Consider the following 16,987-nt stretch of genomic DNA (forward strand, 5'->3'; position numbering starts at 1 on the left):
AAGAATTTTCTTACAGTGAAAAAAAAAATAAAAATAAAAAAAAAATCCATACCTTTTCTCATTCATATATTATTATTGTCTTGTTCTTAGCAAAAAAATAAGCAAATTAATATTTACTGAGCTGTTACTAAGAGTCAGGTATGATACATGAAATTTTATACACTTCATACCTACATGATAATCACTCCTCTATAATTTTGATAATTTCATTTTCTTGCAACTTATCAGTTTTATAAAACTATTTAATATTATTGTTTCTCTGATTATAAAACAATGCACTTTTATTCTGAAAAATATAAAAACATTTTAAAAGGATAAAAAATCAAAGTTACCCATAATCCTAAAGTGTTGTCTGTGGCTCTTTATTTGGTATCCAAGAAGGCACAAAATAAAAATACTCTCCTCCTTGGATACATATAGAAATATTTGCAGATATGTATGCAAACACCACTTAATACACAAATGGTTTTTTTGTTGTTGCTGTTCTGTCAACTCAAAGGGCCTGAAAGTAACAACACATTAGCAAGGAGCATAACTCAGTGCTTAGTGCTTGTTTCTAATACCTGTCCACACTGGCAGCCCACTCCAGTGTTCTTGCCTGGAGAATCCATGGACAGAGGAGCCTGGCAGGCTACGGTCTAAGGGGTCGCAAGAGTCAGATACGACTGAGCGACTAAGCACACAGCACCCTACAATAAAAGGAAACAGAGCTCCATGAGAACTGATTGATTCCAAGCCTGGGGCAGAGAAATTACAATATGAACCTGAAGCATCTTGTGTGACAGAAAGTAAGGAAGTACTTTTTTCAAAGCCTATAATGATGGAGTATATAAGAGAGACACGGAAGCCAAAATTATTTATAATTGCCAAGATATGAAAGCAACATAAACATCCAACAACAGATGAATGGATAAAGAAGATGTAATATATATATATATATATATATATATATATATATGCAATGGAATACTACTCTACCATAAAAAAGAATGGAATTTTGCCATTTGCAGCAACACAGATGGACTTGGAGGGCATTATGCTAAGCTAAATAGATCAGACAGACATTTACATGTGGAATCTAAAAAATACTAGTGAATACAACAAAAAAGAAACAGACTCACAGATATAGAGAACAAACCTGCAGTTACCAATTCAGGGGAGGGGAGAGGCAATGAGGAGTTGGGGTGGGAGACACAAACCACTGAGTATAAGATAGGCTCAAGGAGGTACTGTACAACACAAGGAATATAGCTTATATTTTTTTAATAACTATAAATGGAAAGTAAACTTTAACACTGTATAAAATTTAGAAAAAAAATTTAAAGAAAATCTATTGCCTTTCCCACACTAAAAATGAACTATCACAAAGAAAGATTAAAAAACAATTCCATCAAAAGATTACAATACTTAGAGTAAATTTCACTGAGACATAAAAAACTTATACTCTCAAAACTATAAGATATTGATGAGATAAATTGAAGATGACACAAATGAAAAGATGTGTCCATGTACTGTAAGAATTAATATTGTTAAAATGAGTATAATAATCAAGCAATCTACAGATTCAGTGCAATCCCTATCAAATACCAATGGCACTTTTCTGGAACTAGAACAAGTAATTCTAAAATTTGTATGGAGATACAAAATACCCCAAAATCAAAGCAATATATTGAGAAATAAAAACAAAGCTGGATGTATCACACTCCCTGATTTCAGCCTGTACTATAAAGCTACATTAATCAAAACAGAACAGTATTGGCATAAAATTAGATACATGTATCAATAGAACAGAATTGCTGTTGTTCAGTCACTAAGTCATGTCTGACTCTTTGTGAACCCATGCACTGCATCATGCCAAGCTTCCTTGAACAGAATAGATAACCTAGAAATGGTGCTCTCATGGTCAGATAAATGGAAACCCACTCCAGTATTCTTGCCTGGGAAATTCCATGGACAAAGGAGCCTGACAGGCTATAGTTCATGGGGTCACAAGAGTTGCACACGATTTAGCAACTAAACCAACTAAGCAAACCTACCAAAAGGAGGCAAAAACATACATGGGGGAAGGAAACCTCTTCAATAAATAGTGTTGAGAAAACTGGACAGTTCATTTCAGTCACTTGGTCGTGTCTGACTCTTTGCGACCCCATGAACTGCAGCACGCCAGGCCTCACTGTCCATCACCAACTCCCGGAGTCCGCCCAAACCCATGTGCATTGAGTCGGTGATGCCATCCAACCATCTCATCCTCTGTTGTCCCCTTCTCCTCCTGCCCTCAATCTTTCGCAGCATCAGGGTCTTTTCAAATGAGTCAGCTCTTCGCATCAGGTGGCCAAAGTATTGGAGTTTCAGCTTCAACATCAGTCCTTCCAATGAACACCCAGGACTGATCTCCTTTAGGATGGACCATTCGGATCTCCTTGCAGTCCAAGGGACTCTCAAGAGTCTTCTCCAACACCACAGTTCAAAAGCATCAATTCTTCGGTGCTCAGCTTTCTTTATAGTCCAACTCTCACATCCATACATGACCACTGGAAAAACCATAGCCTTGACTAGATGGACCTTTGTTGACAAAGTAATGTCTCTGCTTTTTAATATGCTGTCTAGGTTGGTCATAACTTTCCTTCCAAGGAGTAAGCATCTTTTAATTTCCTGGCTGAAATCACCATCTGCAGTGATTTTGGAGCCCAAAAAAATAAAGTCAGCCACTGTTTCCACTGTTGCCCCATCTATTTGCCATGAAGTGATGGAATCAGAGGCCATGATCTTAGTTTTCTGAATGTTAAGCTTTAAGCCAACTTTTTTACTCTCCTCTCTCACTTGTATGCAAAAGAGTCAAACTCGAATATTTCTCCATATAATACACAAAACACTCAAAATGAGTTTAAAATGTAAGACCCGAGACCATAAAACTCCCAGAAAAAAATATAGACAGTTAGGCAGTAGATACTTTGATATCAGTCTAAGCAATATTTTTTTTTTTGATCCATATCCTCAGGCAAGGTTTAAAAGCAAAAATAAACAAATGAGACTATATCAAACTAAAAAAAGCTTTTGAACAGCAAACGATATCATCAACAAAATGAAAAATCAGCCTACTGAATGAGAGAAAAGTGAAAGTAAAAGTCACTCAGTCGTGTCCAACTCTTTGCAACTCCATGGACTTATACAGTCCATGGAGTTCTCCAGGCCAGAATACTGGAGTAGGTAGCCTTTTGCTTCTCCAGGGGTCTTCCCAACCCAGGGATCGAACCCAGGTCTCCCACACTGCAGGCAGATTCTTTACCAGCTAAGCCATAAGGGAAGCCCTGAATGAGAGAAGATATTTGCAAATAATAGCCCTGATAAGGAGCTGATATCTAAAATATACAAAGGACTCATGCAAGCCAACTTCAAAAAATAAAACACTCTCATTATAAAATGGGCTGAGGACCTGAATGGAAATTTTTCCAAAGAACACATACAGATGGCCAACAGATAAATGAGAACATGTTCAACATCACTAATCACCAGGGACATGCAAACCACAATGAGATATCACTTCACACCTGTCAAAACAGCTATTATCAAAAGCAGCAAATACTAAGTACTAGCAATAACATGGAGATAAAGGGAACTCTCATGCACTGTTAGTGGGAATATAAATTGGTATAGCCACTGTGGAAAACAGTATAAAGATTCCTCCAAAGTTAAAAATAAGAATACCATATAATTCAGCAATTCCACTTCTGGGTATTTTTCTGAAGAAATCAAAAACACTAATTCAAAAAGATATATGCACCCTTATGTTCATTGCAGCACTATTTATAATAGCTAAGATACAGAAGCAACCTAAGTGTCTATGTATAGATAAATGGATAAAGAAGATAAATAGATTCCACTTAAATTGGAATATTGTGTGTGTGTGTAACTAAAGGTACTCATGAAAGAATTTGAGGAAGATGCAAATAAATGATCAGACATCCCGTGTTCATGGATTAGAAAAAACTAATATTGTTAAATGTCCATACTACCCAAAGACATCTACACTTTTGGTCTCTATCTAAATTCCAAAGGCATCTTTCAAATGAATAGACTTCTTATGGTAAAATTCATATGGAATTATAAAAGATCCTACGTAGTCAAAACAATCATGAGAAAGAAAAATAGTTGAAAGCATCAGATTTCCTGATCTCCAGCTATAGTACACAGTTATAGTAGTCAAAAGAGTACCATATTGACATAAACATAGACACATAGACCAATGGAACAGAATGGAGAGTCAAGAAATAAATTCACACATACAGAGCCAGTTAATCTTTTACAAGGGCCCCAAGAAAACACAATAGGGAAAGGACAGTCTCTTCAATAAATGGTGCTGGGAAAACTAGATATCAACATGCAAAAGAATACACTGGACCCCTATCTTACACCACTCAAAAAAGCCAACTCAAAGTGGATTATGGACTTCAGTTCTTTCATTTGGTCTTGGCAATAATTTTTGAGTATGACTCCAAAAACACAAACAATATAAACAAAAATAAACAAATATGACTACATCAAACTTCAAAGCTTCTGCATGTCAAAGGAAACAATCAACAAAAAAGAAAAGGAAACCTTCAGAACTGAAGAATATAACTGAAAAACATATATCTGATATATGGCTGATATTCAAAATATGTAAGTCGCTTATCCAGCTCAATAACAAAATATATTATAATAATAATACAATTCTTAAAATGAGCAAAGTACCTGAGCAGACATCTTTCCAAAGAAGACATTCAAATAGCCAACCAGGACATGAAAAGATATTCAACATCACTAATCATCAGGAAAATGCAAATCAAAATCATGAGAGATACAAGCCTTCACTTATATGATTAATTAGCTCTGGGGATCTGATACACAGCATGGTAACTATAGTCAGTACTTGAAAACTGCTGAGAGTAGACCTTAAACATTTTCACCACACATATACACAAATGCAAAAAAGGATAACTCTGTGAAGTAATGGATGTGCAATTAACCTGATTGTGGTAACCATTTCATAAAGCATTCATATGTCAATCACATTATATATTTTAAATATATAAAACTTTTTAAATTATCATTCAATAAAGCTGAAAAGGAAAGGAAAGAGGGAGGGAAGGATGGAGGAAGGGAGGAAAAGAAAAACCACCAGACACACAAGGCTTCTCACCCAAGAATTTCCAAAAAGATTTCAAAGTCAAGACAAAAGGCCAATATCTGAGGGAATCTCCTGTGGTTCTTACAAAGTGCAACTTCCCTAATTACTTCACATAATTTGGGCTTCAGGCTCTAACTCTAGGGAATAAAGGGCATTGGTCCACCTTTCTCTTAATTCTACAGCTCAGTCCACCAATAAACTAACTGCTTGAGCTGTACCTGCTTTTCTGAGAGTTTACAGCTGAGATTCACTCTCTTGCCTGTTAGGTAGGTCAACAATATTTATAATCACAGAGGAAACTAAATGAGATTCCCTGTAGCTGGGCCTGAGACCATCTGAGAGTGATCTCTCACCAAATTCTACTTACTGAGGACTCGAGAATCTTTTCACTGTGGCCAATGGAGAAGCTGATGACAAAGACTCCAGGACTGTCCAGATCTAGAATATTCTGTCTTCCTGTCCTCACTGTGACTCTCAACTGGAAAAATAAGAGTTGTTGTTTTCCTAGAGTTATTTTTACGGAAGTATTGGTTCTTACCCCAGTTAAGTTCCACTACCAGGAAATGGCAATGTTACAAAACATCTTCTGTGGCAGGACAACACAGGAGTGTGGTAATATTTTCTATGAGTTTTCTGAAAGTGTTCCCCAAATGTGTTCCAGGCACTTTACAGGTTTATTAACATCTTTTTGACAGAACTTCTCTGTCTGAATCTCTAAGACGTTCCTTTACACTTTCTCACTTTACTTTCCACATAATAGAAAGTAAACCTTTGCATTTCAAAACTCCCTAAACTGTATATTTCTTCTTATGTTCTAGTGGGCTTTTGTCCTCAAGTTCTCTGACTAGATGATGAGAAGGTCCATATTTACTCAGTGAATAACATTAATCACTGGGAAAGAGGACTCCTTGAATTTTGACAGAAAATACTTGTACCCTAAAGTATGCCTCCTTTTCCCATGTCCTTAATTCTATAATGTGCACAGAATTCATTTTTCTGTTATTATTACCCATTCCCAGTCTAATCTCTCATCCATGCTAAAATAATTGAAGAACAGCAGGAGACCTATTTATAAGATTCATTCTGGTCACCAGGACCCTCCTATAAGAACTAAACCATTTCAGCTTCCTCTCCTCGCTTAACTGTTCATTAATTCATTTAGTATCTCAACATTTTCTGAATAAGTATACCAAGACAACTATCAGACATCTATTGAACTGTCTCATATTCTGATTATCGAGCCTTAACTACTTGTCACATTAGAAAGCACTGATGGTCTCATTAGACCTAAAGTTGTGATACTTGATAACTGTCTCAATGTGCTAGCCTTTCCAAAATTGCTTGATTTTACTTTAGACACATATATACTCCATTAAAAGCAATCTCTGATGCTGAAACTTCGTAAAAGGGAAGATGGTGATTTTTTTTAGGATGATACTTGAATTCAGGTCTATTATTTCACTTTATACAGTCTTGTAGCTCAGCTTGTAAAGAATCTGCCAGCAATACAGGAGACCCTGGTTCCCTTTCTTGGTCAGGAAGATTCCCTGGAGAAGAGATAGGCTACCCACTCCAGTATTCTTGGGCTTCTCTGGTGGCTCAACTGGTAGAGAATCTGCCCACAATGCCGGAGACCTGGGTTCAATCCCTGAGTTGGGAAGATCCCTTGGAGAAGGGAAGAGCTACCCACTCCAGTATTCTGGACTGGAGAATTCCATGGACTCTATATCCATGGGGTTGCAAAGAGTTGGACACGACTGAGAGACTTTCACTTTTATTTCACTTTCCTTAAGATGGTTTCTGGTGGGGGGAGGGGGGGAGTATGGGATGATGAATTTCTGTTTTTATTTTGAGTGTTCAATGAAAATTGGTAAGGTAAACAGTTTAGGGGGATCCCTTGGGCTTCTCTTTTCTAGCTCTGCCTTCTCAGGAATTATCTCATGACCTCCCTATACTCACACCCATTTTTAGATCTGGAACTACTCACTCAAACTTTGGGCTGAATTGAATTCAGTGTTTCTTCTTGGAGGTAAGTGAGAAGATCTTGATATTAATAATTTGCCATTTCTTTAAAAATTAACATGTAGATGTTGTCCTTCCTTAAAAGAAGGTTAGTAAAGAGTTTTGTGCTTGGGGCCTGGAGTGAGATGGGTCATGAATTTACATAATGTAGCTGTCTCACTGATAAACTGTGGTACTTCCATTTTAGGATAGAAGTTCTCAGGTTTTGGATCCATAATCAAAACTTCTCTAAAATTCTCTGAAGATTCTAGAGTGTTTTCAAGCTAGGACTTGGTCCTTACGGTCAGGTCTATATTACAAAGTAAATAGGGAAGAATTGGACCAGCTTCTATGATGAATTTTTATACTTATTCCTAAATTCTTAAATTTTCACATTCTTGAAAAGGATGACTTTTTTTCACTGTATTATTTTGTTTGTACAAAATCCAGAGAAGTTCTTTACTTTCGAAAGTATTTTTACAAACTCAGATAAAACTGACTTTTACAGGTTCTTCATTGATGAATCGTCATTATTTTGGGTCAACTCCTTGGACAACAGATCACACGCTGGACAAAACTCATAGGTGATTCAGATATACATATTCTAAATAAGGGCCTAGAGTTTGGGAGTTATATGAGTCCTTGATAGGCACAGTAACAGGGATAGGGTAGTATGCAATAGCAAGTTCAAGGACTGGGAAATTTACCTTCTGAGCAGGATCATACCTTTTATTGCAAGTCACAAAAGATACCAAAATTAGATTTGTCTGGTAGACACCAAAGCTAGAGATCCCAGGAATGATTCAGAGTTCAAGAGGTAGAGTTACTCTAATAGACAGCAAAGCAGACATGAGAGCCCCAGTAAAGACTGAATCTGAATGTACAACTACATATCAGGATTCTATCTGACGATGAGAGAAAAGGCTAGAAGGATTGATCACCTTGAATAATGGAAAATAGTCTCTCAGGTAGGTGCATTCATACAGCAATTTAACAAGATTTACAAAAAAAGAAAAAGAAAGAAAATGGTAATAGGATCGTATATATTGGTTATTACCTTAAATGTAAATAGATTAAATGCACCAAGCAAAAGACACAGACTGACTGGATGAATACAAAAACATACATGCAGACTTGTCTTTAACTGCATGTATAACACAGTACCTTAGAGTGAACAGACTCAAAACTACTTATTAAATAACATGAATGGAGGGCTTTCCTAATAGCTCAGTTGGTAAAGAACCCACCTTCAATGCAGGAGACCCTGGTTCAATTCCTGGGTTGGAAAGATCCACTGGAGAAGGGAACGGCTACCCACTTCAGTTCTGGCCTGGAGAATTCCATGGACTGTATAGGCCACGGGGTTGCAAAGAGTCGGACACAACTGAGCGACTTTCACTTTTGATGGATGGATGGATAGATAAATGGATGTTGCATGTTAAGCAAAGCATAATGTGATCCCTCTGAAGCAGGGATCTGTAGGTGTTGATGATTTCAGAAAGAGCTAAGCTCTCTGTCAGTCTATTATAGCAAAAGGAGATGAGCAATCTACCTCCTCCCTTTCTCTTCTAATTTCAGGCTCCCTTAACACCCTTAACTCATTTCACAGGTGAGAAAATTTAAGCCCCAATATTATCTAACTTGTCTAGATTCCCCACACTGATTAGTTCTTTGAACTACAACTTGAACATCTGGGCTTGGAAATAATCACCAAGAGTTTTTGCTACATAATCTGTCCAGTTTTCTTAATTTTTGTCTTTATTTAACAATAATTGATTGCAGGCTCATTACATTTTGATCTGTGTGTGTGTGTGACGATAGGCATAGAAACTAACAGCCCAATTCCTGCCCTGTCATTGTAGAAACTGCACTCTCAATGTAGAGACAAAAATGACACACGTATCACTCAGTGATGAAGATTTTAATACAGACGATGGAAAAACTTACAGTGTGTTGATGAATTGTTATATATCAAAGGGAAACAGACAAGGTTTTAAGTCCCTGGACTAGAAAGAGGTAAATTAGAATCTTGAATTTGCTTATTTATCTTTATTTTCCTCATTTGAAACACTGGGGTTAATAATTATTTCCACAGAGGTTTAAGTGAGAAATGAGCAGGAACTGATTGAAGAAGAACTCATGGAACTAGTGCACCACAAAATATATGAGCTTGAACCAAGTCAGAGAAAAAAAGGAAGGTTCACAGGGTGATCAGAAACAAGCAAAGCTATCTGACCTCAGCAGTGGGGCATCAAGAGAATCCGTAGGTCATTAATGCTTTGAAATGCAACTAAAGAGTTTGGCCTGTTCTCTAAGTAAGTGGTATAGAAGAAAAGCCTTTGCTTAACAACCAAGTGAAGCAGATTTAAATCCTTGCTGTTGAAAGAACTAATCGGTGTGGGGATCTAGACAAGTTAGATAATATTGGGGCTTAAATTTTCTCACCTGTGAAATGAGTTCAATCTCTTCTCTCACTATTCATCATACACACACCAACGTAATACATACACACAAACACACACCCCACAGTAGAAAACATGTGAAAGTCATTTGTATAAGATAAACTTCTACCCAAACACAACATGCTATTAATACCATTAATCAGTTAATGAATCCGTTTTAAATGGGCAGTAAAGACCAGATAATAAAGGTGACTAGAGATCTGCACCTCTCCTGGATGTTTGTTGGAATCCCTAAAAGATGATGAGGAAAGCTGTGGAATACAAGGGCTCAGACGAAGAAGATGGCATAATATAGTCATAAAGGCAGTTCTCTGGTAGGCCTGTAGAGTGGATGATATCCTCACATTTCATCCTATTGGGAAAAATCTTGTGGGGCAGGTTCAGAGCTCACAGATGGCCCAGCAGAAAGCCAGGGAAAACAACTCCATAGAACCACTGAAGGCAGATATGAGGGCTCTGAAAATGAAGATCAGACCAAAGAGGAAGGAATATATAATTGCCTCTTGAACATCATAGGAGTTAGGGGCAGCAACCACCCTCACACCTTCCCACAAGTTGAAAACCTGAGTGCTGTGAACTCTGCCTCAAAAATCAATGACATTGAGCTAGGTCAAAGATATCTCTTGGTAAATGTCACATTGCACTTGAAAATAAGTGCATTATTTTTAAATATCTTTTGATATTCATCTCTAACCTAATTCTACAGTGATAAGAGAATAGACTCTGTATGATTCCAACACCTTTAGATCATCAAATTTTTGCACCTAAAGTTTTGTCCCTGGATATGTTCCAGTGTCTCCTAGTTTGTAGTCTATGAGAACTTGAATAGAATTTGTATCCTACTGTTGTGTGAAAATTATGGGCATCCCTGGTGGCTCAGACAGTAAAGAATATGCCTACAATTCAGGAGACCTGGGTTTGATCCCCTGGTTGGGGAAAACTGTATAAATCTTAATTATATTGAATTGGTTCACAGTGCTTTTCAGGTCTACTATGTCCTTCTACTTCTCTGTATATTCATTCTATTAGGTTTTGAGAGTTTGATATTGAAACTCCAACTAAAAATCTTAGCTATTTTTTAAAAAATTGTAATATATAGTGAAACTATATGTAACTTTGTTCAGTATTTTCCAAGTCTCCTGTAAACGTGTTATCATATTTTCATAATTTAAAAAAATGACATTGATAAATGGCATACAATGGCAGGAAGCTAAAACAGTTAAATTAGAACTCAAGACTAGCTCTTTTGATTCCACATATTGTGATCTCTAATCTAACATAAATCTTTTCTTCATACTTAGTTAAAGATCTGTAAAATGAAAACGTAAGTACTATATTTATTTAAAAATATAAGTGGACTGCCATGATTCATACCCATGTTGTTCAAGGATCGACTCTGTAAGGAAAGAGAACAGAACAATGCCTTCTGGAAACTGCTGTAGAAAGAAGAAATTTCAGTCCTCTTCCTAATTTTTCTCTAAAGAACAGTGACCATAAATGGCCACAGGGAATCACAGCAGCATTAAGGAGTTCATCCTCCTCGGGCTATCTACCGACACCCACATCCAGGCTCTGCTCTTTGTCCTGTTCCTGATGATTTACCTTCTGACTCTTCTGGGGAACCTGCTGATAATACTTGTGACCCATACAGATTCTACCCTCCATACACCCATGTACTTCTTCTTGAGCCATCTCTCCTTCCAAGACCTCTTCTATTCTTCAGTCACTGTACCCAAGATGCTTGAGAACCTCCTGTCTCAGAGGAAAGTCATCTCAGTAGAGGGATGCATGGCTCAGGTCTTCTTTGTGTTTGCCACCACCGGGATTGAGGCTTGCCTGCTCTCAGTGATGGCCTATGACCGCTATGCTGCCATCTGCCACCCTCTGCTCTACAGACAGGTGATGAGGAAACAGCTGTGTGTGAGGTTGGTGTGGGGCTCCTGGGTCGTGGCCTTTCTGGATGCACTCATCAACATTCTCCTGGCTTTGGATTTGGACTTCTGCGAGGTTCAAACCATCCACCACTACTCCTGTGAGTTGCCTTCCCTCTTCCCCCTCTCCTGCTCTGATGTCTCCACCAATGCTGCAATGCTGCTCTCCTCTGCCCTCCTGCATGCCATTGGGACCTGCCTCCTGATCTTCTTCTCTTACACCCGCATTGTCTCCACCATCCTGAGCATTAGCTCCACCACAGGCAGAAGCAAGGCCTTCTCCACCTGCTCCTCCCACCTCACTGCAGTGATCCTGTTCTATGGCTCAGCCATTCTTCGTTATCTCATGCCAACCTCAGGTTCGCCTCTGGAATTGATCCTTTCCATACAGTACAGTGTAATCACTCCCCTGGTGAATCCTCTCATCTACAGCTTGAAGAACAAAGAGGTGAAAGCAGCTCTGAGAAGAACGATTCTAAAATATTTACAGTGTCTCAGACAGCATGGAAGAGATAGACCATGAAGGGAATGCAGAAGAGAACTGCAAGAAATCTAAAGATTGACATTAAGAAGTTCCTGATTTTCCTATTGTCACACGTAGCACTGTGCATTGCTGATTCTCCCTTCTTAAAATTATCAAGGTAAAGTGTAGGAGTTATTTTCCTTGCCATGGCTCAGAATCAATCCTACTCAAAGACAGAACATATGTCTGAGAAAAACCTTTTTCCTAGATTTAGTTAATGACAAGTCTCTTTATGAGTCACATTTTTGAAAATCATTCAAATTAGGATAAACCCTGAAATATTTTTTGTTCTCAACCTTGTGTTTGAATTGATGTGTCTGGGGGGAAGTTTTTTCCTAGGAATAAAAAATCCTGAACCTCTGAAAAAGGAAAAACATAGACTTGGGCTTTATGGGGTGGAGCACAAGCCCATTATGAGGTAGTGCCTCCAGAGACAGGCATAAGTAGATAAATATGATCAACAGATGGGAGTTGCAATTTGCCAGGTATGCTCGGTGCATGCTCATTCAGTCATGTCCCATTCTCTGCAACCCTATGGAGTATAGCCCGCCAGGTTCCTCTGTCCAGGCAAGAATACTGGGGTGGGTTGCCATTTCCTCCTCCAAAGCATCTTCCAGACCCAAGTTTCAAACCCCAGTCTCCTGTGTCATCTGAACTGCAGGCAAGATTCTTTACCACTGAGCCACCAGGGAAGGTATACTTGTTCTCTACTGCAGCCATAATAAATTATCAAAAATTTATCAAATTAAAATAACACCCATTAATACCGTACAGTTCTCTAGGTCAAAAATGTCAATGGATTCCACTGGGTTCTCTGTTTATCTTCTTACAAGGCTGAAATCAAGGTGTTGGCTGGGCTGGGCTCTTACCTAGAAGCTCCAGGGAAGAATATGCTTCCAAGTTCATTCAGGTACTTAGCAGAGTTCAGTTCCTTGAAACTGTAGGTTTAAGGTCACCAAATCCTCGCTGCCTGTGGGATGAGGATTGCTTTCAATTTCAGAAGTCTCTTCACTTCTTACGTGGCAATCCCCATTTTCAAAACAGCCAGCATATATGGAGTACTTATGTGATGAACCGCTCTCCTTGCCTCTCTTCTACGCCTGGAAATAATACTCTGCTTCAAAGGGGCTCCTGGGATGAGATTGGGACCACCTGTATAATCTTGTATTTTAGTTTTCTCATATTTTAAGATCAACTAATCTGGGACTTAAATTACATCTACAAAATCCCTTTACAGCAGTTTCTAAATTAGTGTTTGATAACCAGAGAATGAGAACTTTGAGGGGCTATCTTTAGAATTCTTCCTTTCACACTACTACATTTATAAATATGATACTTCTCTTTTTTTGAATTGGAAAAAGATATATTTAAATATATATAAGGACAATTCACTGAAGGAGAAATGCAAATATTATAAGCCAGTAATATAAACATAGATGGCCAACTTCAGAAGGAAATGGAAAAATGTGAAATAAAATGCCACTTCATATTTATCAGACTGGCAAAAATGTTAAAGTCTGAGAACATATGATAAGGAGATTGGGCAATAAGTATGTCAGCACAATAAGTATGGAGAATAATTTGTTTATGCCAATAATGATTTTGATATACATGTCCTACTACTAGTTATTTTGCTCCCAAGTACACACCCTAGACAACTGACTACCTACCCAACTTCACAAGGAGACATGTTGCAGCCATTTAAATGGTGCATCTCCACCACTCTGATTGTTTTCATGGACTATTGAGGAGTATTACCACAAAAGACCACCACCTGTATCATTTTGATCACCATCCCCAAAGTAGACTTCCTTTGCATAAGTTCCCAAAGTACTAAGTACAGTAAGGGAGACAAACACAGTCCGTACCTATGAGGGCATGAAATTTGGTGCTCACACACACACACATACAAACATACTACAGAAATACAGCACAAAAGGCATTAAAGTTGTACTGATGTGGAGAGAAGGAATGATGAGAGATGTGGAAAGGGAAATGGTTCAATAAGAGCAAATAGTGTTAAAAAAACATCAGAGAAGGAATCAGTCTAGAGAGGGAGATGATTAAACAACCGTCAAAAGCAGAACTTCTGTCTGTCCTAGAATAAGTATGGATCTAAGAAATTCATTGCATCAATGCTTGGGACTGATAATGAAGAAAAACTTTTGTTCTGGACTTTACAATGAAGCAAAATACAGAAATATGCTCCTACACAAATCCTGTGGTAACTTCTTTCAAATTAGGGTGGGAGGGCTTAAGAGCATCAGGAATCCTTTTAGTCTTTCTCTTTCTCCATGTCTCCCACTTTGTGTCTCTGTGCCCACCCAGGACCCTCAATTTACCTTTGTAACACAGAAGAAACTTTGTATTCCATTACAAGTTAATCATTAAAGGGATGTTGCCTATAAGCTTAATTATACATAATGATCCATCACTAGGAACCCTGCCTCCCAAGTAATGATGAGCATTAAGCTAAAATACCTTTGTTTAGCTCACAGGAAATATCCTGACCAGACCCACCTGTGAATGACTGCAGGGAAGAAGAAATTAACACATCCACTCAGGAAGCTGACTGGAACAAGGAAATATTTGACTTGACTCCCTGACTTTGTGGTATAAATGAAGCCTGAATTCTTTTAATAACTCAGGGAAGATGGTTCTTTGGGACACAAGCCCACCATCTTCTTGGTCTGCTGGCCTTCCAAATAAAGGTGTTATTCCTTGTCTCAGCAATTCATCTCTCAATTTATTGGCCGGTCATGTGGCAAGGAGTGCGAGCTCAGACCCAGTAACAAATTCTGCAGAAGTCCTTCGACTTTTCACCTAAAAGATCGTTGCCTAAAAGCCCTTTTGCCAGTTATCAATTATTCTTGCAAAACACTTTTTCTACAGACTTTAGATTTTCACACAAAGTAATTATGTTTCAGCCCACTTTAACATTTTGTTTCACTTTCAATCTATGTCCCTGTTTTGCTTCTTTGGGGGGACTTTGGCCAATTTATCTTACTTGTATTGGCATATTTTAACAAGTTTCATCAAACAAGTAATATTCATTTGTGATTCACTAAATCTTTTTGAAGATCCTTATGTTTTGCTATTTTTAACATTTCACTTTATATGAAACAAAATGCCTACTCAATATTTGTTGCTATATCTTCGCTAAATTTTTCCCACTAATTTAAAGTAAGAATAAAAATATGTCATGGATGTTTTAAAGCATTTAAAATTTGATGCACTTTATTTTTTACTCAAATTATAAATGATTATTGAATTACATTTTATTAATTAACACTAGCTGGGAGGGATTGGGAGCAGGAGGAGAAGGGGACAACAGAGGATGATTTGACTGGATGGCATCACTGACTCGATGGACATGAGTTTGAGTGAACTCCAGGAGTTGGTGATGGACAGGGAGGCCTGGCGTGCTGCGATTCATTGGGTCACAAAGAGTCAGACACGACTGAGCGACTGAACTGAATTGAACTGAATTAACACTAATTGACATTTTCTGTGTAAATATTTAAATAATAAAATATTAAAATAGATCAACTACCTAACTAAAACTGTAACACAGAAATAATTTTATTTCTATCCTTCTAAATGTGTTCTACAGAAAAATGTTTTTGTAGGCATTCTTTGATATATTTATTATTAACACTATCATTATACCAGGAATGATATCATAAACATTTCCCATTACTTTCAATTTTCAAAAACCTAACTTTCAATTATTATCCAGTGTCATTAAGTATGGGCTTTCCAGGTGGTGCAGTGGTAAAGAATCCACCTGCCAATGCAGGAGACATGGATTTGATCCCTGGGTCAGGAAGATCTCCTGGAATAGGAAATGGCAACCCACTCCAGTATTCTTGCCTGGAAAATTCCATGGACAGAGGAGACTGACAGGCTACAGTCGATAGCGTTGCAAAACACTCAGACATGACTGAGCATGCACACGCGTATCATTAAGTATACCCCCCAAGTCTAATGTAAAAATTCCACTATATTAGACATATTTTCAGCCTTTTACCACAATACCAACTTCTTTATTTCTCATGTTGCTGCAAATTGTATCAAGGGCAGAGTTTTGCTGTGGTAAAAAATACTGCATTAACCAATTTTGAGCATGAACTTTTCACTCATGCTTATTTCTCTCTCTTATTTCTCAGAGTCCAAATAATTGGGTCCAAGGTTATTAACACGGTTAGGGTTCTTGATACTGCTCAATTTAATTAAGACAAGACTAAAACTCCTTGAGTAGTAAATCCAGCATACTCATGAATTTTGTTCTCAACTACAGCAAGTGACAGAAGAAAGGGATTCCAATTATCCTATTCTGCCTTAAGGAATGAATATCAAAACCTCTTAACTTTCAGAAGCAGAATGTCACTCTAAATTTTATTTCCAAGGCAACATACCATGAAATAAGACAGTCTATTGAAATTATTGCCTTTTGGAGATTAAAGGTTACATTCATACATCAGAGCAGCCGTGTCTCAAGTTCTGCAGCCTTACAATGACACATTTCACATAGAATAGTATTTGCTTTTCTGTAACTAAAAGGTAAGAACCATTATCTGCTTTTCATTTTACTGAGATTTCTCTGACAAGCATCTCGAGTTTTTAAAGGCAAGTGTTGAAATCACTTTAGTTAAAGGCAAGAATGGGATTACTTACAAAATGAATATGAGCCACACAATATTACAGTAGTGTCACTTGAAGGTAACACATCTTATATTTGAATCTATAGATATCTTCTATATCTTGCACACATGATTTCCTTTTTCATTATGCACTAACATTTAAATCTGGGTTAGAGAGTTTGTAATTAACCTTTGTAGGTTACAAATTATACAACATTTAAAAAACAGTATTGCTAAATATGAAATGAATATCTAAAATC

General features: G+C 37.6%; 1 protein-coding gene and 1 long non-coding RNA gene across 2 annotated transcripts; one reads left to right on the forward strand and one right to left on the reverse strand.

The window, feature by feature from the left end:
* Positions 1 to 315: 315 nt before the first annotated feature.
* Positions 316 to 13,214, reverse strand: LOC123333294. The gene is made up of 3 exons (XR_006550583.2): positions 12,954 to 13,214; positions 5,535 to 5,645; positions 316 to 689 (listed from the first exon to the last, which is right to left on the reverse strand). It is a non-coding gene; the product is annotated as an uncharacterized LOC123333294 (long non-coding RNA).
* LOC102415855 (olfactory receptor 8S1-like) lies at positions 11,128 to 12,196 on the forward strand. Its single transcript, XM_006049131.4, has one exon. The coding sequence runs from the start codon at positions 11,128 to 11,130 to the stop codon at positions 12,082 to 12,084; it is 957 nt and encodes a 318-aa protein (XP_006049193.4). The 3' UTR covers positions 12,085 to 12,196.
* Positions 13,215 to 16,987: the final 3,773 nt, after the last annotated feature.

This window comes from Bubalus bubalis, chromosome 4, assembly GCF_019923935.1.
Source record: "Bubalus bubalis isolate 160015118507 breed Murrah chromosome 4, NDDB_SH_1, whole genome shotgun sequence".
Classification (NCBI taxonomy): Eukaryota; Metazoa; Chordata; class Mammalia; order Artiodactyla; family Bovidae; genus Bubalus; species Bubalus bubalis.